Source organism: Cricetulus griseus, chromosome 5 (genome assembly GCF_003668045.3).
Source record: "Cricetulus griseus strain 17A/GY chromosome 5, alternate assembly CriGri-PICRH-1.0, whole genome shotgun sequence".
Classification (NCBI taxonomy): Eukaryota; Metazoa; Chordata; class Mammalia; order Rodentia; family Cricetidae; genus Cricetulus; species Cricetulus griseus.
This window is the reverse complement of record NC_048598.1, coordinates 97,405,836-97,429,996: the sequence shown is the minus strand read 5'-3', so window position 1 is coordinate 97,429,996 and position 24,161 is coordinate 97,405,836. Positions and strand designations below refer to the sequence as shown.

Here is a 24,161-nt window from a genome sequence, read left to right as displayed (position 1 = left end):
TTGACCCCCTCAGTGAGATTCTTAAGGGCAGTTGTGACCCTAGTTCATCTAGACAGCTCACAAAAGCTGCTAGGCAAGCGCTGACTCAAACGGAGCATGCAATTGATGTGCCCATGGAACTTTGAAAACAAATTCAAAAACTAAGTAGAGGGGAGACGTGCCCCAGTCTCCACATAATGCATTAAATCACGCACTCTGCATTTTAAATTTTCTGAATGTGGATGCCCGTGAGCAATCTGCCGCGGATAGATCCTGGCATGATAGAACTCGAGTGACTTTTGCTCAAACCAAATGGAAAGCTCCTTGCACTAGACTATGGAAAGAATCCACTCCTGTTTTAATATGGTGTTGAGGGCATATTTGTGTTTTCTCAAAGGAAGAAAAGGAGGCTCAGTGGCTGCCAGACGCCTGGTGAGATGTGTGGAGCAGAGGAACCTGTGACTGCGGAACCCGCCCAAACGAATTCCAGTGAGATCTGCTGAGGCTGTGTGCCTGGCCCTCTGATGTCATCCTTCTTCAGTCCGAGAAGGAAAAGAGACTATGGTTGGAGATTTCCAGTTTCTCAACAAGCCTGCTGCATCAACTTCCCAGACTTCTGTGAGTTTTATCCTGGATCCTGACAAGAAATGAAATGTCTGGCAGTTTATCCACATTACATCTTGGGACACAGAACTCCTCTTTGCCAGTCTTCCTCTTGGGGAAGGACAATTGGACACTATTGTAGAAATGATGTGGCAAAAAAATCCTCAATATATGAAAAGGGGATGGACAAAAGTTTTGCAGCTGGTATTCAGCACTCAAGGACTGTATTGTCTCAAACTTATCTTTGGAAATTACAAGCAGCAGTGCACTGGACTTTAAGAGAGGGAAAAAGAAAAGGCTCAGAATTGCAGAGTTATTCATACTTCACCTACCATGAAAACATTTTATTGTCTGTCCTTTGATTGATTTAAAATTATGAGAATTGTAATCCTGCCAATTATGTGTCTATTGTTAATAATCATACTGGAATTATTAATGTTTGTAATCTTTGCCATACTATGTAAGTGTTAATGGATGAAAAGTCAGAGCTCATTTCTGTTAGGAATCTGACATGATGCTTATGAGTCATTAGATTCAATGTAATTAAAAAGGCAGATTTAGATTTTGATACATCTAAAGCTACTCCAGACATCCCAGACCAATTTTAAAAGGCCATTTCATTTCCATCATCCTTTATTCCTTTAATAGATGTTGTAGCCACAAAAGCATATGTATTGCTCAGCATTATCAAGCTTGCTTGTGAACTCTCAATGAAAAGTTGGCCCAGAGGTGCATGACATCAAGCTACACACTATCCCCTAACATTTTTATTACAGAGGCTGTTGGTCAAAGACGGGTAAGATCTTTTTGCCTCCAGGAAACCTAAGACAGGTCACGTATGACAGAATGTGTGTTCTGATGATAGGTAAGGCTGGAAAGTGGAAGAAGACAAGCTAAGACAGACACAGTCATCTGTCCTGTAGCAGAAGCACAGGTATTAATTAAATTAAGAAGGGGGAATTTGTTGGTGCCCATAAGATGGCTGCACCCCAACTTGGCTCAAAGGCAAAACTGTCCTTAGTCATAAGACCTAAAGGTCAAGGGCATGGCTGAGGGTGTTCCTCCCATAAAGGTCCCTCCCCCTAACAAGGGTGTTAGAACTTGGCCTTGGCTGTCTTATTTTTTATTTTAGATTTATTTATTATGTCTACATAATAAATTTACTATGTCTACAGTGTTCTGCCTGCATGTTTGCCTGCAGACCAGAAGATGGCACTAGATCTCATTACAGATGGCTGTGGTTACTGGGAATTGAACTCAGGACCCTCTAGAAGAGCAGAGGGTGCTCTTAACCACTGAGCCATCTCTCCAGCCTGGCTGTCTTATTATAAATAACAACAGACCTGGTCTGAGGTGTGGTTACTCCTGACCCTCAAGGCTAAGTAAGGAGAAGTTGAATCTAAGGAGTGGTTACTGAACCCTTCGAGAAAAGAGGAAGAAAAGGTTTGTTCTGCATACATGATACCATTGAAAGGAGTAAAATGGGAAAATTAATAAAAGTCTAAAACTTGGACTCCAAAGCCCAAATAGGAAAACTCTTAAGCCTCTCTGAGTTCCCAAAAAGGCATCCCAACAGAAAAGGCTAAACAAAGAACTGGGTACAGAGGCCTGGGAACAGATAACACCCCCCAGCTGTGTCAACATTTCTCCATCCTAAAGAAGATCAGATAGATAGTTGTCAATTCATAGTTGTAAAAGTCCCTGCCCAGGAGATAATTAACAAACTTATTTCCTCTACAGCTTCCTGCTTAATTGCTTCCTGCCTGAACATACAATTATTGTTTCATCCTATGTAACCATAAAACTCTGTAATCTGAGGACATCAGTCTTTTGAACTTTCCCCTTTAAAAACCCTCAGCCGGGGCTGGAGAGATGGATCAGAGGTTAAGAGCACTGACTGCTCTTCCAGAGGTCCTGAGTTCAATTCCCAGCAACCACATGTTGGCTCACAACCATCCGTTATGAGATCTGGTGCCCTCTTCTGGTGTGCAGATATACATGGAAGAGGAATGTTGTATAATAATAAATAAATAAAATATTTAAAAAAAAAAAAACCTCAGCCAAAAAAAACAAAAGACAAAAAATGGCACTCTGCTTGTTCCCAAAAGGGCAGGGTCCGAGTTGCAAATCATAAAGAAACCTGTGTTTTTACATTTGGTGTGTCACTTCCTCAGTGGTGGATTTTTGGGGTTCTGCAATCTGGGCATAACATCATGTTCCCCTTTTTGGTTAAGGTATATAAGAGTGGTAAAAAATGAACTTGTGGCATTTCAGTATTGACTGATTCACCCTCCTGATTTTATTCTTGTGTCTTCATCTTTTCCTTTAACATCTTTTTTTAAAGATTTTATTTATTTATTATGTATACAACATTCTGCTCCCATGTATATCTGCACACCAGAAGAGGGCACCTCATAAAGGATGGTTGTGAGACACCATGTGGTTGGTGGGAATTGAACTCAGGACCTCTGGAAGAGCAGTCAGTGTTCTTAACCTCTGAGCCAGCCCTCCAGCCCTCCAGCCCTCCAGCCCTCCAGCCCTCCAGCCCTCCAGCCCTCCAGCCCTCCAGCCCTCCAGCCCTCCAGCCCTCCAGCCCTCCAGCCCTCCAGCCCTCCAGCCCTCCTTTAACATCTTTAGCTAGCCTTTCTTTTGTCCTCTCAGGTACAAACCTGGGGCTGCTCAGCTGGTTCTGACTGCAGCCCCACAAGCACAGCTTCCCACAATAGTGAGACTGTGTCAAACAACAAAAACTACAATAGTGAAATGCACTTTCAGGCTATGAATTTGCGTTTGAGAACAACTTTGGCTGTGCCACACACACACTGGCAGAAGCCATAGGTTGATGTTGCCTGTATCCTCGGTAGCTCTCCACCTTGTTCATTGAGACAGGGCCTCTTACCTATTGGACTAGGCTGACAGAGAGCCCCAGGGGTCTTCCTGTCTCAGCCTCCCCATTGATATAATTACAGGGGCACACCACCACACCCAGGCTTTTCTGAGCGCTAAGGGATTCAGACTCAGGTTCTCAGGGATGTGTGGGAAGTATTTTACCCACTAAGCCATCTCTCCAGCACCTAGCGAGTTCCTAGGTATTATTAAAGCTTGGTCTTCACTGGGCATTGGTGGCGCATGCCTTTAGTTCCAGAACTTGGGAGGCAGAAGCAGGAGGATCTCTGTGAGTTCAAGACCAGCCTGATCTACAAGAGCGAGTTCCAGGACAGCCTCCAAAGCCACAGAGAAACCCTGTCTTGAAAAACCAAGAAAACAAGAACAAATAATCAAAAAGCTCGTTTTTTTGCACCTCTCCCTGACCTCTCCTCCCAGCCTGGGATCTAAGAGGCTAAAGCAGCATTTACCCTTGAGCATGGCTGATGCCTAAGTGCTCCCAGTCACCCCAGTCACCCCAGGAAACAGCTGACCCAGAGTCAAGGGAGCCGGTGGATGTAAACAGAGTTTTATTGACGGGGATAGGGCTGGGGAGAGTCCTGGACTCAGCTGGCCACGTGGCATGCACGGTCAGCTGGCGGTCAAAGAGGGGACGTCACAAGGGGGACGGGTGGCATGGGCCTCTCTGACCACCCCAGGGCTGTATTTACAGGGGGGTCTGCCCACCTCTACCCCCCCAAGCCCCCCACAAGCCCTTTAGAAGCAGGTTCCCCCATCTCCCAGCCTGGACCCCCAGGTTCCCCTCTGCAGAAGCAGGATTTGAACTCCAAACCGGCACCTCGAAGGCCCCTCCCCTGGGCTTCTCTCCAGAAGTCCCCACATTGGCTCAGCCAACGCCAAGGTCTCTGAGGGCGCCATCACCCACATTCTGCGTCGCGCACTCGCACACCCACAGTGGCCCTGTCTCACACACACACACACACGCACACACACACACACTTCTGTCCCGGGCCCTTGCACACGAACAGGCCATGCACACAGACACACCCACACACGCAGGGGCCCGGGACCCGGGAGGGGGTCCCTTCTGCGGAGGATGAGTTGAGGCGGGAAGGCTCATGTCTGCAGCTCTGCCTCCCTCACCCCACGTCCTCACCCCCCACCCCGGCTGCCACCCCAAGAACGGGGCTGTGCAATTTCTTAGAGAAAAAAAAAACTCAAAATAAACAAAAAAATCAGTATATGCGCAGAAGGTCAAAGGTCGGCCTGCTCCCGCCCACCCCGGGGCTTCGTGTCCTGAACCCTCCGAGATGGAGGGGGCTCTTGTGCTTCCCTGTGGCGAGGGGACCCCCACGCGCGTGGCTGGGGGACTGACACGCCCCACTCGGAGCCGGCGAGGCCGGGTGACCTGAGCTCGCGCCCCCGGTCGCTGTGGTTGGCACCGTTGAGGCGTCCACCCGGCCTAGGGCACCGGGGGTGCAGTCCGTTCGCCCGCCCCGCAGGGCAGCAGGTGCGCAGAGTCCGCGGGTGGGTGGCGGCGGGGACGGTGACCCCCGGGCCGGGCCTCGCCGCTGTTGAACGTGTGCGTGCGCCGCAGGGCTGCTGCGGGAGGCCCGTGGGGACCCGGCCTCCGCAGACTGCTGGTCGCGGGTGGGCTCCACGGCCCGGGCAGGCCATCGCCCGCCGATGGGTCCAAGGGGCCCGTGGGTGCGGACACCACCCGCCGGCGGTCCGGGCTGGCGTGGGGTGTGAGCGGGAAGTCGCCGGGGTGTGAGGCCCGGCCGGGTCTGGGGGCACAGAGGCGACCGTCGGGGCCCGCCTCCGCTGGCACAGGGGGCTGCTCGGAGGCACGGGTGGGCGCCAGCAGCAGCAGGGAGGTGGAGGCGGAGGCCGACAGCAGCGCGTGGCTGTGGTCCCAGGCTCGCGGCCCCAGGGCGTGGGCATGCGGGTGCGGCGTGGGCAAGCGCTTCTGGGGCAGCGGCGTCTGCTCAGGGGTGGGCAGCAGCCCCGAGTCCAGGTCGTGAGGGCCACCGTGTAGCAGCGCCGCCTTCGTCCAGCCGTTCTGCATGAGCGGGGCGAGCAGGGCCTCTGGGGGACCACCGGGGCCGCCGCCAGCTCCTCCACGGCCTCCGGGCCCCGTCCCCCTGCGCTCGCCCAGCCGGCTTACGCTCAGCACTGCCTCGCCGCCGCCGTGAGCCAGGATGGCCTCCTTGTCCTTGCGCCGGGCCAGCTCCCGCCGTTCGCGGAGACCCACGAACCAGCCCACGCTGAAGCCAGACACCACGGCGCCCACCACGAACGCCGCCACTGAGGACGTCACCAGTAGGTTCACTGACACCAGCCCTGCGCGCTCATCCGAGAGGCTGGCGCGCAAGAGTCCTGGGGATAGAAAGTGGCAGTGCAGTCCCGCCCTGAAAGCTAGTCTGTCTGCGCTTTCTAGGCACTGAGCCACGCCCATCCTAAACCAGGATCCACTCCGACCACTCCCTAATCCCTCACTGGAGCAGGGTGGGTGGAGGTGGGTGTGTCCTTGGCAGGGACTCCACCACTGACCACGCCCCCTGCCCATCACTGGAGGATCCTAGACCAGAGCTCCACCCCAGACTTCATCCCCAACTTATGAGCTGTATGTCTGAGCCACGGCCCTTGTCGGTGTTTTTATTTTTCTGTTATCTCCCAATCAGGCGGGTCTCATTTTTACCCCTCCCTGCAGCAGCCACCAGAGGGAGCCTGTGAGCACGGAGCCGCTGTCTGCCCACAGCCTTCCCCTGGCTCCCACCTCCCTTAGGGAGTCTGTGATAGTCCACCCTCCACCCCGCTCCAGGACTGAATGTCACAAGAATCCCTTGTTGATTTGTGTCACAACACACAGGGGAGTCCCTTTTCCAGCTTACCTGTGCAGTCCCCTAAGCCTGAGGTGCTAGCCCCGGACACATCTTGCTCAAACATGGCACTGAGGTTGGGGGAAGGGAACAGAAGTAGACTTATCAGAGACCCCTTTGCACCCAGTATGGCATGGGGGAGGAACAAGGACTGCGGGTCCTCAGATGCGCCCCCAGCATGTCCCCCTTTCTCTGTACCTGGTTCCTGGTCTGAGGAAGATACAGGAACCGTCAGGGGCCCACCCGCAGTACGGATCCTGGCTGCCAATACAGTTCCTAGGATAGAGCATGTAACAGCCACTCAGGGACCTGGGCCATGTGGTTTCCGGTCACCGAAGCTGTGATGGACTCAGAGTGGTCTTGGAGGCCTGGGCTACTTCCTCTCCCTTTTTCACACAGGAAAGCAAAGGCTTCGGTCTGAAGTACAGCCACAAGGCTGGGTGGGAGTCTGAGCCCACAGAGTCTGGCTACACAGCCTCCCCACTGCTCCTCCAATACAGGCTCCATCCTGCCCCAGGCCCTTTGCACAGCTGTGTCCTCTGCCCAGTTCACCTGTCCTTCCTTGAACCAAAGCTTTTCAGTGAAATCTGGCTCCCCTCCCCTTCGCCTCCCGCCCTGTGCCAGCTTGCAAGGGGCACTCACTTCATGCACCCCGAGTACAGCTGGCAGCGGGCGACAGGCACACGGACCACGCAGCGGGGGAAGGCCGCCAGCAGGCCACCCGAGGCTGTGTCCAGCTCCAGGCTCAGCAGTCGCTGCCCCCACTCACCACCACTGCCAGATTGTCCACACCTAGGCACACAGGGTGGTGAATGAGGCTGGTGTGCCCACCCTGTCGTTTAGCCAGCCACTCCCACTTCCCTGGTTATGCCCAGACCTGTCAGGCCGGTAGGTCTCAAACTCCTCCAGGAAGACGCTGGGCCCCGAGGTCCCTGAGACACTGGTGTTGGGCTTCACAAGGAATTTGAGGACAGTGCCCACCTCGGAGCCAAGGAAGACTATTGTCTGATTGCCCCACGGGCCCGCACCCACATCCACAGCCACACGGGTCAGCTGGTGCCTGGAACACAAGATTGTGGAGGTCAGTTTGGCCCTGAAGCCCTGCAGGCCTCCCACTCCACACATGTCTATCACACATCCCCTAAGTTGTGGGGTACAGGAGTAGCTAGTTATACAAGTACACACTGACAGTTACACACTGATGTGCGTGACACCAAGAAGTCACGCTATGTCCTTCCTCGAGCCCTTTGCATAGCTGTGCCCCTGCTCTCTACCCCAGGGACTTCGCATGAACTGTCCTCAACCAGCAAATCCTTCAATAAATGAAGGTCCTTGACAGTGACCCCATCCCCCCTCACCATGCCACCCTGAACTATCCCCTCCCCAGCACTGACCGCATCAGAGTCCTCACGATCCAGGGCGCGTGACCCAGGGACGGTACCGCCTCGTCCATCAGTGGATGGGTCTTCACGAAGTTGAGGATCTCGTCTGGCAGGGCACTGGATGCGTTGTACTGCATGCCAGGTGCTACACAGCACCCAGGCCTGGGGGAAGGCAGAAGGGGGGTCAGTGAGGATGCAGGGTGTCTGGGCTTGAATGGCTCTCCACTGTGAGGGGTTCCCACTCTGACTGTAACACTTTAACTCATTGGAGCTTCAGGACCTTTGCTCAGTTGGATCCTATTTGCCCCGGGGCCTCACACAGGCCTTGCCCTCTGCCCCAGGGCCTTGGCACACACTCTTGCCCTCTGCTGGCTTATCCCTCAACAAATGAAGGTTGTTGATATTGGCTAAGGCCTGGTCATTTCCGGTGGTTCTCTGTTGTTGCTTCCACCACCAGCTTCTCTCAGTTTCCCTGCAACATAGGATGGTGAGCTGAGCTGACCTCCCCAAGCTGGCTACCATAGGAGCAGGATACTCCTTGGGCACCCTATGAAGATGGATGTTATTGTCACCTAGGCCGTGGCACTTGGTCTTCAGGCACTGGTGTCCAGATGGACTCAGGGGACTTCTGTTCTCGGAAACGGCCTTCAAACACAGCAGCAACTTGGTTCATGTCGAAGGCGCAGACGGCTGAGCCAGGGATGCTGCGAAGGAGGCAAGAGACCCTGCTGAGCCAGATGGAGGGTTGCTATCTCCCCTGTGCTGCCCAAGTCCTCTGCTGCTCCTCCCATGTGAGCAACACAAGCCACTCTACCTCCAGAACACCCCCAGTTTGGGTCACCATGCAGCTTCCTCTACCCCAGGGTCATTGCATGTATTCAGTTCCTACCATGGCTTACCTGAATGTCTGGTTTCCCAGAGGCCACTCTCTCTATGGATCCTTGTTTGCCTATGACTCCCTTGTGCTCTCAGACCCAAGTCCAGGCCTTGTTCCATGTGTGACCCTCCATAATTTTAACATGTTCCTGGATCGTGCTGGCTCTCTCCACCCATTGCACATGAACCTCCTTCCTCCAACAGCACACCCTCTGAACCTTCGTATATCCTGTCCCCTCTTCCATGCTCCAGTGTCCCTTCTTCAGAAACCCTTCCTGCCATGTCCCAAAAGACGACAGGACTCTGGGTATCTCTTTTGTTCCTGGGCCCCAGCTTGGCACAGAGCTCTCCTGGGACCAATGCCGCCCAACACAGGGCTCAGAGAATGTTTGCTGAGGGAATGTGTGAACCCTGGGACTCTGCTCACCAAATACCCCCAGTGGGCACCCACTGGCGCTGGCTGACCTGTTGCTGGGGGTTGAGAAGACAGCGAGGATCACTGGCCGGCCACCCAGGTCCACCACACCTGTCACAGCCTGCAGTACGTTGAAGTAGAAGTGCGAGTCCCCAGGCACAGAGCAGTTGAGCCGCGCCTTCAGGAAGGAAGTCCACTGCTTCTCCAGCACCCGTGGGGAGCCACCCACATCATTCTTGCATACACGGGCCACACGGGATACCACCACCTGACAAGCATCAGGTATCAGGAATAATCTGAGTTAGCATGATGTAGACATGGCTGCTGCAAGCCACGCACGACAGAGGAAACCTGTTACAAAGGACTGATACAGCATGCGGGACACCAGACACCAGGGGTGCAGATGCATAAGTAACAATTCAAGAGATAAATGGATGGATGGATGGATGGGTGGGTAGATGGATGGATGGGCGGGTAGATTGTAGTAGGCTCAGGTTAATTCTTCTGTGAAGGGCTGAAGAATAGATAGTTTGGTTTGTGGTCGCGTGTCAGTGAGACAGTGTTGGGTAGATGACAGCAGGAGCTGTGGGGGTCACATGACACCATTGTCTTCAACACTCCCCTATACAAGGATTCCAAATTCCACAGTTACTTTTTCAATGTCTTCCAGTCTCAGAGACCTGGGCCTTGCTGGAGGGGACTCTATGTAAAGGCTGGACTCTCTGACTCAGGTGGATTCCATGGATTAGAACTCCTGTCCACCTTCCCATATGTAAGCTTCTCAACTCAGTGTTCCCTGCCCAGGAATCTCGGGGGTAGTTTTGTCACCTTTTCCAGGTAGTTGAACTCCATGGCAATTTCCCGGAAGAAGAAGTAGACATGGCTACCCCACTCGACTGCGTGCACGAAGTAGGGCTCTGTGGAGAAAATGTTGGGTTCCAGGCTTAGTCATCATAAAGTGGTCTCTGGGGTTCAGAATGTCATCAGAGCATACTGTGAGCTATGCCTTTGATTATGAAGAGGGGACTTGGATTGGCCACTTAGCCAACATGACTGCGTTCAGTTTGACTCTTTCTGGGTGAGTGGGTCACAACTCAAGAAAATCACTGTGTCCACCCTCTCCAAGTCAATCTGTGCTATTTTATGGCATGTTCCTCCTCATTTGGTGGAGAGCGAGGCTCCAGGCTTCCCGTCCTGCCCTTCCTCTTGGGGATCCTCATCCATCCACCCACTTCCAGCATGTTCTATTTTACATCAAAATCTTCCATCTCGTCTCGTCTTTGAAAAGATCAACAGATTCCAAAAATGAGGTAGTCTCTCCGCTCCTGATCTCCTCTGGGACTTTCATTTTGTTGCGGGATGTCAGGTAAATGTCACATCTATGAGGTTGACACTCTGCTCTTAATGGGTCTCACCTTTAAACCACTTGGAGTCATGCTTTACTGTGCGCAGGGTGGGCCGGTCCCCGAGGCTGCGGTAGATGACTGCATCAATGGCTAGGAAATCAGTCACTGTGGCTGTGAAGAGCATCCCATCTGGATATGGGGAGCAGGGTATGAGAGAAGCAGATGGGGGGCAGACTGAGAAGCACATGGGGGGCAGACTAAGAAGCAGATGGGGGGGGTAGACTGAGAAGGCCTAGAGAGAAGCCAGGCATGGTGGCACACTCCTGAATCCCAGCACTCGGGAGCCAGAGACAGGCAAATCTCTGTGGGTTTGAGGCCAGCCTGGTCTGCAGAGGGAGTTCCAGGTCAGTCAGGGCTACACAGTGAGACCCTGTCTCAAAAAACAACAATAATAAAAGGCCTAGAAGGGACTGAGGCAAAAATTGGAACCTCAGCCTAGTGTGGCCTGTCACCAGGCTGAGCCTGGAATCTGTCATGATCCCAGGTTGAGCCTGGATCCCAGGCTCCATCCTGACCCTGACTGTGTCCCTTAGGGTCTGCCCATTTCCCAGCTGCCTCCTAGTGACCAAGGTTTTAGGAATGGAAAATGCCTTTCCTGGGGCTGGATGGATCAATGGCAGGAACTGCTCACCTGAGAAGAGGGCGACATTGGCATGCTTGGGGTCGTAGGGACAGCGAGCCATGCCACTGATGTTGTCCCCAAGAGGCTGCAGCGTGTCCATCTGCACAGAGGACAGAGTCTGAGCAACTAATTTCACCCTACCTGGCAGCTCCGGGCTTCCCCACTCCAGACAAAACCCACCCTTGCTGCACTCTGCACTGCTGTGTGACTCTGGCTAATCAATTAACCTCTCTGGGCTTTAGCTTCCTGGTCTGTGAATGGGCCTGAGTCTACTGTGGCAGACCTAGTACAGGGTTGTGTGTGGCTGGTAGGAAGTATTGGCAGATGGAGGGTGAGGCAGACCCTTCCGGGCTGAGAAGGGCTGAGACTCACACTGTAATTGGCACAGACGGGATTGAATGCGTTGGAGCCGCACACGAAGAGGGTGGACTCGTCACGAAGCAGGAGCACCTTGACGAAGTTCCGACACTCGCCCTGGGATGGGGAGGAAGGCAGGAGGCGTGAAGGGTGTTGCCTGGTTTCTTTGCACATGGCTCAGGCTGGGAGCTAAGCCAAAGTCCATCTACGGTATGGGGCTACTGGTACGGGATGAAGGAGGTTGGGCGTGTGCTGGGTTGGTTGACTATGGTAACCGGGACATCCTACTTTCTGTGAAACCATAAGGTGGGGTTCCTCCTCTGAGATGGGAAGAATCACCCTGAGCCTGGCCAGGGAAGCTTGGGGCCCGGCAGATGGCCAGGAAGGGTGGGACGGTCTAAGCCTGGACAGGGTCAGGTCCCTCTAACCTCTTGCTTGCCCTTCATCCGACACACATCAATGTCACTGGGATTGGAGCGCCAGGTCAGCTTCTGCCAACACAAAGAAAGTGGGGTGAGGTGGGTGTGGCCGCCAGAACCCCTCAGATCCCTTCTCTCAGTCGAGTCTGTCCGGCTCCCCATCTCTCCTCACACACCCCAGTACTGCTCGTCTTCCTTACCCTCTGGTACCGCAGCTCCGTGGATGTGGATGGTTCCAGCTCTACCTGGTATAGGTTGTCTCTGCAGGAAAAGCATGGTCTGTGAGATTGGGGGACACCGGTGATCTTCAGTCCTACCACAGAAAACATGACGTCCATCCAGCACCCACACCATTCCAGCTGCGACTTGTGGTTTCTACCTTTGCAGTCTATTCCATATCCACCCCTTTCTCACTCCCTGCATGGTGCCACCTGGCCCTGCCTTTAACCCTGACTGCTTGGACCCATCCAGGCCTCAGTGCCCACCTGGCCTTGAGAAGCTGCCACCAGGAGGCGCCTGTGAGTCCTGAGTCCACTCCTCTCCTATGTAGCCTGTCACTCACCTTCTATAGGTCCAAGCCTCAAATCTTTCAAGTTCCCCTCTATCACTCTCTCTAGGCACCCAGTAAATTGTGCCCAGACATTGTCCTCAAGTTACACACCCAAGTCAACTTTAGGCTGTAATCATGCAGCATCCCACACTCTTAAAACTTAAGGCAGCTGGGCATTGGTGGCAGACGCCTTTAATCCCAGCACTCAGGAGGCAGAGGCAGGTGGATGGATCTCTGTGAGTTCGAGACCAGCCTGGTCTACAAGAGCTAGTTCCAGGACAGCCTCCAAAGCCACAGAGAAACCCTGTCTCGAAAAACCAAACCAAACCAAACCAAACAAACAAACAAACTTAAGGCAAGAAGATCTCTGTGGTTCAAGGCTAACGTGATTTACAACATGAGTTCCAGGACAGTCAGGACAGCACAGAGAAGACTTTACTTTTAAAAAAGCAACAAAACAAAACAAAACCCCGCAACCTCAGGCTTAAGCACCCTTGAAACAGCACCCAGCACCCCAAACACTAGCATTTGCTTCAGTGAGATGGCTCAGAGTGTAGAGGCACAGGCTGCAAAGCCCGAACATGGAAATTGAGTCCCCAGGCCCCATGCAGAGAGGGAAGAGACCAATTCCCATGTCATCCTCTGCATCATCCATACCTTTGCACTCCCCCCATCACATACGTCACACAAATGCAAGCCCAGTGTGGCTCACACCTTTAACAGAGCGTGTTCCAGGACAACCAGAGCTACATAGAGAAACCCTGTCTTAGACAGACAAACAAACAACCACCCACCATTCAGCACCCTTGAAACTCACCACTAAGACTCGAACATTCCAGCCAAGTAACCGACCCATCAAGCCCCCCTCAAATGTGCTATCGTGGGCTCCCAACACTTACATACCTGTCCCCGATGAACAGTGTCCTGTTAACTCGTAGCACCCGCTGGATGTTGAGGTCCTCAGCACCCTCTGCAGGGGTCAGACGACCAGGCCCGCTGCCCACGAACACGGGGTAGTGGCTAAGGTCTAGGGAAGGGTGTGGAAGAAGGATGCACTTGGAAACAAGATCCCCACCTGGGCCCCGATACCTCCCACCCATCGACTTCCCAGACTCACAGTCCCTGGGAGCCACACTGAGTGGAGGTGGTTCTTCCGGGAAGAGGCCATGAGCGACCCCCAGGAGCAGCAGCAGAAGCAGCAGCAGGGCCAGGCAAGGAGGGGGCGCTCGCGGGGTCCGCATGGCGAGGACCAGGTGGCCACAGGTGACACCTGCAAGGCAGGAGTGCAGTTGAGTGGCACGGTTTGCAGTTCCACCATCTGCCGGTAGGGGGCGCAGAGCACCCTTCCTCCCAGAATAAAAGTAACAATAACATTGATAATAATAACGACGCTCAGACGTTGTTTAGACGTTGTTTAATTAACAAGCAACTTTACCACCACATGTGAATAAAAATCTCAGGAAATAGCTGCAAACGAAAATGCATTAGGTAATTAAAAATTAATCACGAGAATTACAATAATGGATATTATCTTAAAACATGAGCTTAAAAAATCCAATCTCAAAAAGCATTTAAAAAAATCATTCAAATTAAAACAAGAAAAGCCTTAGAGCCTGGCATCGTGGCTCAGGCCTGTCATCTCAGCCCTAGAGAGACTGAGGCAAGAAGGAGGTCTAGGCCAGACTAGGCTACACAGCAAGACCCCACGATAAAACCAAATAGCCACAAAATTAAAACAAAGAGGGACGCGATTTTAAATGCAAAGGCTGAGAAAAACATAAGAGAATTGAAAGCCCACAGCGCTTTATAAACCACAACATAAGCGATGGGGTCACGGAACATCCCACGCGCCAAGGCCTGGTGTCCCTGGTGGGCTTGACTTCCTGGCCCCTTTGGCTGTTTCCTCCTGCTCTCATCTATAACTGGGGAATCCTGAGGTATTTGAGTTCACGCGTGGGACCCCAGCCCTCCAAAACCAGGGCAGGGCAGCATCTCCCTACCAGAAAGGGGTGCAGTCCCAAACCAGCAGCTTCATCAATCTCCAACAAGCTCCGGGCCTCAGTTTCCCCATCCAGGCAGCAGAGGCATCTCCCAGCCCTCCCCTGACCTTGTGTATTGAGGATCTCAAGCCCCAGTAGGTGGGGGCGAAGGAGGGAACAGCAGCTCCAGAACACAAGGCACTAACGTTCAGGGCCAAAAAACAGGAAGACCTTGCGCAGCTTCCTCTGCCTGACCCTGGCTTCCAGGATTTGTGACTCAGAGGACGCGTGTCCTCGGACACGAGCCTACTTCCCCAAGAGTTTCCTACGCTGCTCCTCCCTGCTCTGTCCCCGCTACCCACCCCAAGACCCCAGATCCCAGGAGGCAGACCTCAGCACAGCGGCTGCCCCACCCCTGCTACTGCCCAACCTCTCACTGGGGGGATTCTAGGCGGGGCTCCACCCTGACCACGCCCCCAACCTCTCACTGGGAGATTCTAGGCGGGGCTCCACCCTGACCACGCCCCCAACCTCTCACTGGGAGATTCTAGGCGGGGCTCCACCCTGACCACGCCCCCAAACTCTTACTGGGAGATTCTAGGCGGGGCTCCACCCTGACCACACCCCCAAACTCTCACTGGGAGATTCTAGACGAGACTCCACCCTGACCACGCCCCTTGCTCCCTCACTGGGGATTCTAGGCGGGGCTCCACCCTGACCACGCCCCCAACCTCTCACTGGGGGGATTCTAGGTCTGATTCTGTAGCTCTGAACTCACAGTCTCAGAAGCCGCTTTGGGGAGCTCTGGGTTCAACAAGAGCCCCTGCCCTGCAAAATAAGTAGTAAACAACAATTTTTTGAGGCTGGTTCTTACTATGTAGACCAGGCTAGCCTCAACCTCCCCTGAGCCCTGAATCTGGGTCTTCAGCGGCACAATTGAACTCAGGGCTCCAACCCTTCTCTGAGATGCTGCAGCCTCCTGGCACTTGAAAGCCTCTCCACGCCGTCCAGGGCGCCCCATCACACCCCCTCCCCACCCTGCTCAGCTCATGGTCACCCGTACTTGTAACACGTTTTCCACTAATCAGAAAGTTCTCCAGCACACAGGAATGACGGACGTTGTGGGTCTGTCTCCCTCAGGCTCCCTCCTCCCTCCTCCCTCAGCCCGCAGTCCCCCCTCTTTCCCCCTCTCTGCTGCTGCTCCTCAAGCTACGCTCTGCCCTGTGCCAGTGCCTTTGCACAGGCTGACGCCACTAGGTGCCCACAGGGCTCTCCTACAGTCAGGTATACTTTTGGCGCTCAATAGTTGTGTGTGAATGATCACCACCGAGAGTTGTACCCTGCCTACCACAGTGTCCCCTGCCACACACCCACCCTTGGCTACCCTGATACGGAGCCTGTCCCAGTTTGAGTGGCCACCACACCTGTGTTCACCTGTCCCTGGGTGCACCCCAGCTCCTGCCCAGCTCCTCCTCCATGTGGCTTCTAGGGACGACGTTCATATGACAGCCCAACCTCACTAGCTGTGTGGGGAAACTGAGGCCCAGCATGAGGGGTGGACAGGCCCCACCAGAGGCCAAGGACAGTCACTTCCTGGGCTCTGCCTCCGGAGATAACTGTAAATGCCCCAGATGTCACAAGTGAACACCCCCCAATTGGTAGCTGTTGTACAATGGGCCATGGCTGCCCAGCCGCCTTGATGTGACACTGAGCGGCAGGACTGACTGCCACCCCAAACTCCTCAGCCCAACCTCAACCAACACCCTCACCCCACCCACTTCCCTGACCCCACCTCATCCCTAGCCCCCATCTACACCCACCAAACCCACATCTTTACCCCATCCCCTACCCCCACCCTCACCCCTACACCACCCTCACCCCATCCTCCAAACCCTCCTTTCCACCTCCCACTCACCCCCATACCACCACCTTCACCCCATTCCCCAAAACCACCCCACCCCAATTTCCTCACTACCCCACCCCACCCTTGCACCTCCACAAGCAAGTTCTACTTTCTGTCCATCTTGATTTCAGGGGGGCTGGGATGCTGTGGAAGGATCCCCCCACCTTTCTGCCCCCCCCATTCCCCATGGCCACCAAACAAGCCACAGCAGGGTCCCTCATCTAGCTGCGACCCTGGCTTTGCCCTCCCTAAGCCTCTGGGAACTCCATGGGGACTCTCGATTGACAGGACAATCCCCTGTCTCCTCCTGCTGCCCCCCCCACCCCCAACGCCTCCGCCACCGTGGCACTGGCATCCCCAGGGGGATCAGGTGACTAGCAGCAGCCAAAGCTGGCCTGGTCCGGTTACTGGCTCCCCTTACAGCTCCTCCCAGCTGCCTGGAGCCCACTTGGCAAGGGCAGGGCAGGGGGTTCAGCCTTGCCCCTCTCAGCTCAACCCCCTCTTCCTGACTCTTCAGTACTGGGGCCTCAGTTTCCCCACTCACAAGACAAGCAACAAGTGTGATGGCCCTGCACCCATGCCCAGTGAGTTATTGAAGTATACAAGTGGCGCACAATGGTTGCTTAGCTGTAAGGATGGGATGTCGGAGCTTGCTGTGTCCTCCCTCTGAGAAATGAGTCTGGCCTGGCTGTCACTGCTATGTCCCCAGTAACACGAAGCCAGTATACCGCAGTAGCTCTGCAAATACCAGGAGAACAAATGTCTTGGCAAGAGCACCATGGCAAAGGCATGCTCATGGATACTGCCGTGAACTGTATCATGCATGCCCAGGCCTTGGCACTGCAGCGGGTATACAGAAGGTGGTCAATGAACCAATGGCATGCAAAGCTCCTCACAGGCATGAACGGACATCATGCCCACACCGGCCCTGGACACATGGAAACCCCAGAGCTCAGAGATGTTGCACCATTGGCCTAGGTCACACAGTACATCCCAGTGGACAGTGGGGCAGAGAACAGTGTGTGCAGACCCTGTCCTCCGGGGACCTGCGAGCACACCCCTGATGGACACCTGAGATATGCACAGATATGCACAGGCGCCTGGCCTTGCAGTGACTGCTGGGGACAGGAAGTGAGGAAGACACTTCCCTGGGAAAGACTTTGGGGCCAGAGTATACCAGAGGTCCCACGCGACCGCCCACGGTGAGAGTCAAAGCTAGAGTCATTGTGCGGGTGACCTCAGGACCACAGCACCCCAATTCCAGCTTCGCATCTTCCCAGAACCTGGGAGCCAGGCCCCTGAAGGGAATCCACATAAACACTTATGGAGCACTTACTGTGTTCACATAATGGAACACCTACTGTGTTCAAAGCTCACATCTGGAGCACCTACTGTGTTCCCAGCTCACATCTGAAGCACCTACTGTGTTCCTAGCTCACATGATAGAGCACCTACTGTGTTCCCAGCTCACATGATGGAGCACCTACTGTGTTCAGAGCTCACATGATGGAGCACCTACTGTGTTCAGAGCTCATTGATGGAGCACCTACTGTGTTCAGAGATCACATGATAGAGCACCTACTGTGTTCCCAGATCACATGATGGAGCATCTACTGTGTTCCCAGATCACACGATAGAGCACCTACTGTGTTCAGAGCTGGTAGTGTGTCAGAGGACATCTACCTCAGTCCCTGGTGTAGGGGCTGCCTGGACTTTTTACTGGAGAGACGACTAAAACTCAGAGTGGGCAGAAGGAGCCCGAGCTTGCACAGCCAGGAAGTGGCCACAACTACTGCCACAAGGACCCACTACAGGTAAAGATGTCCCCAGCTTCTGGGATCCCCAGGGCCTGTATTCCCTGCAGCTCTGCACCATCTCCCCCGCTCCCTTCTCCCTCTGCCCCAGCCACAGGGGCCTCTTCCATTATACTAGGATGCATCCTGCAACTGAGGCCTTTGCACAGCCCTGACTCTGCCCCGGGGCTTTGCATGGCTGTGTTCCCTGACCCTGGCCTTTACACTATTGGCCCTGGCCATTGGCTTTGCTTTACCCGTGGAGAAACGGAGGCTCTGAAGAGGCAGGTTTGCTCCATGTGCTGCTGCAGGCCTGAGGGCCACATCCTGGGAAGGGATCTCTGATGTCAGAAAATATGTGACTACCACCTGCCCAACTTGTACACATCCATCACTGCTCTAGCCGCAAAGCTGCTTCTCCATGGACCTTCCCTGAGCCACAACGCAGAATCAAACTTTCCCTAGCTTCAGTTGCTCCCTCCACTCCAGCTCCACCTGTACACCGCAGAGTGAGGCCAGGATCTGCCTCAGTTTCCTCTCCCATGGTCTGGAAGAGTTCTGAGGAACAAATAGACAACTAGGGTTGCTGTATGGGCAAGACACAGACCACAGCACGCAGGGCCATTGGGAATGTTTGTTGACTGACTTCCCGGATCACTCAAAGTCCCCCTAGAAACCCATAATCCCCTTTAGGGCTTTTGAAAGCATTCAGGAAGTTCCTTAGAGTTGAGCTAAGTGCATCCTGGGAAATGTAGTCTTCAGACGGCCTGGACTGCACCTCACCTGAGTTAAGAGTCAACCCACCCACCATGCCCCCACTCACGAAGGACGCGCGTCAGCGCCTCCGCTCCCGGCGGCCCTAAGATCTCGCCATGTACCCTTATCTTGACAATCCCCCGGCTCTGCGTGGCCCCAGGAACCGAGCTCCCACTTCAGAAAGTTCAGGCGCCCTGGGAAGTCCTCCCACTCCCCAGCTCAGTGCTCCCAGCTGCCCCTCCAGGGCCACACCCAGGGTCAGCTCGGGACACCCGCCTTCCCTGGAGGCGCCGGTCACCTTTCTGTCCCGCTCACCTGTCCGCAGACTGACGTCACCTCTCCCAAGGGCAGCCGCCTGCCTGCCCTCTGTCACAGACAGACAGACAGACAAATGCAGGAGGGCTGGAAGCCCCGGAGGCCCCGAGGCCCCAGGACACGCAGCAGGGAAAGAAACCGGCAGAGCTGGTCGTGAGGAGGACGCACAGAGACTAACCTCCGGCCCCAGGACACTCAGAGAGGCTAAAAGTTCAAACCGACTTCCCGCCAGGGCCGAGACATCCAGAGCCACCTCGGAAGGGACAGGGACACGAGAGCACTCCGGTTTCCAGTTGATGGAAAGAGCCGGGTCCCTCCCTTGCTGAGGAATCCAGGGTCCCACAATACTAGGCAGTTCCAGCTGGCGCTCAATGTGCCTCAGTTTCCCCACTTCCTCTTGGCCCCTAGGCTGCCATCTACTCAGCTTGAGACTCCCCAGTAGGGAGCAGTGGACCCCCCCCACCCCAAGCCAGCAGGCCAGACAGCACCAGGCCCTCCCAGGTCCAGGCCTTGAGCCCCAGACCTCCCCACCTCTGACCTCTCGATAACCTGAAAGCAATCACGCACCCCGAAAATCAGCCTGGGGCCGAGAAAGAACAGGCAGAAGCGGCCTGGCCAGTCCCTCCGACCATTCTGTCCCCAGGGCCTCCTCCAGCCCAGAGCTCACTGAGCTGCAATATTGGGGTTCCTAACTCAGTTCCTCCCAGCTTGGGGTGTGGGTGTCCGGCGGCTAAAAGAAGAACCTGGGGGTGACACAGGCCTCAGGCAGGTGACAGAGACCTGGGGAAGCGGGGAGACGACACAGAGCTCAGGCAGGTGACAGAGACCTGGAGGGTGGGGGGTGACACAGATCTCAGGTGGGGATGACACAGACCTCAGGTGAGAGAATACACACAGACCTCAGGCAGAGTGACAGAGACCTGGGAACCTTAGTGACACAAAACTGGGGGGCACACAGACTTGGGGGCCACACAGAGATCTCAGGCGGAGGTGACACAGAACAGACCTCAGGCGTGGGTGACAGACCCCTAGCGGAGAGGACCTGGGATCCGCGAGTCCCTCCGACCTCAGGGCTGTCGCAGGCCTACAATTCTCCATCTGAGGCTGGGGTGGGGGTTCGGCCTGGCAGCGGCTCTGGGGAGGCGCCCCAAAGTCGGCGATGGAGAGCAGGATGGGGCACGTGACCCCCGCCCCAGGGACCAATCAGCGCCGCGGTCGGCCAGGGGGGCCACGGTGGCACCCACCCCGCGCGGCTGCCAGAGACTCTCCTTTGTCCCATTGTCGGGCTATGGGGGGCCTTGGACGCCCCACTCCGGGCCGCGCTGCAGCGGGGGCGTTGGCCGCGGCCTGTGTCCCCCCTCCCTCCAGCTGTGCGTCCGGCGAGGACCGACGGGGACCCGAAAGCTCGGGGCGCAGCCGGTGCACGGGGCCGCGTGGGGACCCACGGGAGGTCGCGACTGCGCGTCCCGCCCCCTCCCCCATCCCCACCCGCAGGCCGTCGCCCCAACAATTCCAAGCCACCACCGCTGCCCCGGCGCGACCAGCCCGGGCCTTGGCTGCAATCCCTGCCCGCTGCGCAGCCCGTTAGCCCCGCCCAGGGCGCTGGAGCGGCGACCGCACGCGGGGACCCTGGCCAGTGTCGCTGCACGAGGCGCCCGCGGCCTATGCGCGCCCGGTGCGTGCGTCCCCAGCGCATCTGTCCCCGCGTCCCTCCCCGCATCTGTCCCCGCGTCCCTCCCCGCATCTGTCCCCTCTGCATCTGTCCAAGGTGCGTCCCCGCGTCCGTCCCCGCGTCCGTCCCCGCACTCACCTCGCAGCGCAGGCCGAGCACCTGCCCGGCTCGGCCCCGGCCCCGCAGCGCCTCAGCCTGGGCTCCCACGCGCGGGCGGCTCCCGCGGGGGCGCAGCGCGGTGTCCGGGCCGGGGCCGCATCTCCACCGCCGCCGCTGCGACTCGCGGCTCCGCCACCTCCGCCCCCAGCGCCTGAGCCCGGAGCCCCGCAAAACCCGGCGCGGATCAGCGCGGAGCGGAGCGGACGGGAGGGGGCGCCGCCTCCATCCCTGGCCTCAGTTTCCCACTGTGCCTCGCACCTCTCACCACGGGAGTGACGCTGAAGGCCACGGGATCCAGCACTGAGAGGGCATCTCCATTATATAGTAGACACTGCATAGATGCTTTGCATACTGTTATATGTTTAGTGAGGTTCCCCCCTGCCCCTCCCTCCACCACAGGAACCTCACGGACTGGGGTTAGGTCCCACGACTCCTGTGGCTCATGACATCATTGAGTCAAACCACCAGGGTCACTTTATTTATTTACATTGATTGACGGACTCAGGCAGGCTCTCCTATGGAGTCCAGGCTAGCCCTGAACTCAGAGTACACGGACTAAGGCCTGCACCAGCACGCCCGCCCGCAACACTCACTGTCTAAGGGACATTGGGACAGCAAGACATCTCTTTCCATACCTGTTTCTCTCTGTCGAAAGCCTTCCCCATCCCAGACGTGACCCTGAACGCAAACCTCTCTCCCATGGAGCTAAGTGCCACTTTGTCTCCTGGCATCCCCAGTATACAGTAAGCACTCCATAAATGCTTTCGCTTTTGTGTGGAGTAAACGCTCCTCACACCGAAGTTGGGTGCTGCACCACCCACCCCGTCCCACCCAGCTGAGGACTCCTAACCCGAGGGACTGTGAGCTGTCTGAGAACAACCCCAGGTGTCAGGATTTGAACTCTGACTGGAGGCTCCATGGAGGTCTGGACACCCTGAGGAGTTGAGCAGGCTGCCTTCTGGCCACCAGGCTGAGACCTTACCGTGGCTTTGCTGTCCCCAGCAAATCATCCAAGACACAGCTTCTGAGAAGGAACTGAGGCCTGTCTGGCAGGGGACAGGGCCAGACCTGGGTCGGCTCCTCGGCCTATAATCGGTTCATCAGACAAACACTGACAGCCAACTGCGTCTTTGGTCCCGGAGGCATACCAAGGTGACCAATGGCTGCACAAACCCAGGGGCTTGGTGGCGCCCTGAGGGGGGGTTGTCACGGGGGGGGGGACTGTCAGGGCACGGTGGGGTGCAGGGAAGGCCTGTCCCCAGGGAGACCTGTCTGAACAAAGACCCATGGTCATGAATGACGCCTCTTTCACAGACAGGACAGGGAGGTCAAGCTGCCCTCCCCCACCGGCTCCGGCCGGTCTCGGCTCTGACCTGATGGCCACGGGGACTCAGTGAGGGGTGACCTTGCCTGAGGCCTCCGGAGCCGGCAGCAGCACCCCTTCCCTCAGCTGCGGGGCAGGGCCCGCCCCGCTGGGCCTCAGTTTCCCCAGCCTCGGGAGAACTGCGCTCCAGCCCTGCTCCGGGCTCAGAGATTCCACTGCGTATTTTGGGGACGCCCGAAGCCTCCGACACCTTCCTTCCACCCTGCCCCTGCTTGGTTGCGGCCCGGGGGTGCAAGGGGGTCCGGGGAGACCCCGAGAGGGACAGGAGGCCTCGGAGACCCTGAATCGCGAGGCTGGACCCAGGGACAACGAGGATCCACCCGCTCCGACCTCGGCGCGCCCCCGCGCACCTCTCGCCTCCCCTGCTTACTGTGTGACACCAGGAAGCTCCCTGACCCTCTCTGGGCCCATCTGGAGCTGGGCAACCAATTGCAATGGGCTACCTGGGTCCCTACCCCGGCAGTCCCCTGCCTTAGTTTCCCCCTCTATGTCAGGCACACTTGGGGCTCAAGCTTGGGTTGGTGGGAGGGTCATTGTTGCTCCATGACACTCGGTGTCACTCCGGGTCCTAGCTGTGACCAGGGAATCCCCCCGGGGCTGCTCAAAGGGCAGCTGCGATAGGCTGAGGCCTCTCGTGACGTCAGGCCCTCCCTGACGCCCCCTCCCCCAAGAGGCACGTGGGGGGCGACGGCCCCGGAGGAGGGGCTCGGGTTAGGCGGATTGGGGTGTCCCCCCAGCCCGAGGTGGCAGCTGAGAGGCGCTGACGCGAGTGTGTGCGTCCCCCAGTCCCCTCCCCCCCCCCCGGGGCTGCAGCTGCTCCGGCAACAGATGCGGCCGCTCAGTCCGCCCAGCTGGTCCCGGAGCTCACGCGGCCCGGGTGGGGGAGGGCTGCGGCTGGCGCTGACCCTTCTTTGCCCCTATCCTTTGACCCCTGGAGTGAGGGGTCCTCTGGGGACCCTCCCTTAAACTCCAAGCCCCTCCTGGGGTTTCTTTCAGTGTGTGTGTGGGGGGGGTCACGCGAGGCCACCAACAACCCCGGGAAAGGCACAAAACACAACCAACAAATAACAAGACAATCCCCTGGAGTGTACAGAGTCCTGGGATCCTCCAGGATCCCCTACAGCAGCTATTGTTGCCCCTTGTGGCCTGGGACTGTGGGGTGCGGATTCGAACCTAGTTGTTAAGAGTAGAATTCTTGGAGCTCCCTGTCTGGCTGGTATGTGGGCTCCCCCGCCCCAACTCCTTCTTCCCCTGGCAGGCCCACCCAAGGAGGGCATCCCCAGGGTCTGTAACGGGTCCTGGTAAACAGCAGGTGAGGTGGGAATGCTGTCAGGACCTGCCTCCTTGCATTGAGGGGGAAACTGAGGCGCAGTTGGCCCTGGGGTGAGCCCCAAGCCACTGACTTTCCCCACCCATTAAAGCAAGACAACAAAGGGGACCGACCTTCTTGCCAAAGAGGAGCAAGGATTTCAGGAGCACTTATTGAGCACCTACTGTGTGCTTTGCATATCTGAATGACTCTGAGAAGCACTTTATAGAGCAACCACAGCCCAGGTGCTTTGCTCACTCTGATAGCCATAGGAGCACTGACTGGCTGCCTGCGGTTTGCACTGTAACTGAGGTACTTTGTGGATAACCTTGTGTGCACCTCTTGAACATCTACTGTGGCACCACAGCTCAGCCTTCTTGCACACTGGGGTGAATAAATACAATTAGGAGCCTCTACTGTGTATGTGGCACAACCCTGGGCACTTTGCACAGTTGTAGATGGGCAGGATACAAACCCAGAACAGAGGCCCGGGTTGGTCTGAGTGTGTGAGGCC

At 56.2% G+C, this 24,161-nt stretch overlaps 1 protein-coding gene across 2 annotated transcripts; it reads right to left on the bottom strand.

Moving 5' to 3' along the window:
- Positions 1 to 4,015: 4,015 nt before the first annotated feature.
- Sema6b (semaphorin 6B) lies at positions 4,016 to 21,088 on the bottom strand. 2 transcript variants are annotated; one of them, XM_027416874.2, is made up of 17 exons: positions 20,934 to 21,088; positions 13,495 to 13,647; positions 13,281 to 13,404; positions 12,028 to 12,088; positions 11,837 to 11,899; positions 11,424 to 11,525; positions 11,061 to 11,151; positions 10,439 to 10,558; positions 9,852 to 9,940; positions 9,074 to 9,291; positions 8,305 to 8,436; positions 7,745 to 7,894; positions 7,228 to 7,410; positions 6,993 to 7,142; positions 6,549 to 6,626; positions 6,363 to 6,421; positions 4,016 to 5,847 (listed from the first exon to the last, which is right to left on the bottom strand). In XM_027416874.2, the coding sequence occupies exons 2-17, from the start codon at positions 13,616 to 13,618 to the stop codon at positions 4,931 to 4,933; spliced, it is 2,661 nt and encodes an 886-aa protein (XP_027272675.1). In that variant the 5' UTR covers positions 13,619 to 13,647; positions 20,934 to 21,088; the 3' UTR covers positions 4,016 to 4,930. The 2 variants fall into 2 exon arrangements, with proteins under 2 accessions (XP_027272675.1, XP_027272674.1); XM_027416873.2 differs by lacking the exon at positions 20,934 to 21,088 and adding an exon at positions 14,378 to 14,789.
- Positions 21,089 to 24,161: the final 3,073 nt, after the last annotated feature.

Coding starts and splice junctions, on each gene's coding strand:
- Sema6b (XM_027416874.2), bottom strand. CDS start 13,618: ATGCGGACCCCGCGAGCGCCCCCTCCTTGCCTGGCCCTGCTGCTGCTT. Junction 11,900..12,027: donor CGGAGCTGCGGTACCAGAGG/GTAAGGAAGACG, acceptor TTGTGTTGGCAG/AAGCTGACCTGGCGCTCCAA. Junction 6,422..6,548: donor TTCCTCAGACCAGGAACCAG/GTACAGAGAAAG, acceptor CCCCAACCTCAG/TGCCATGTTTGAGCAAGATG.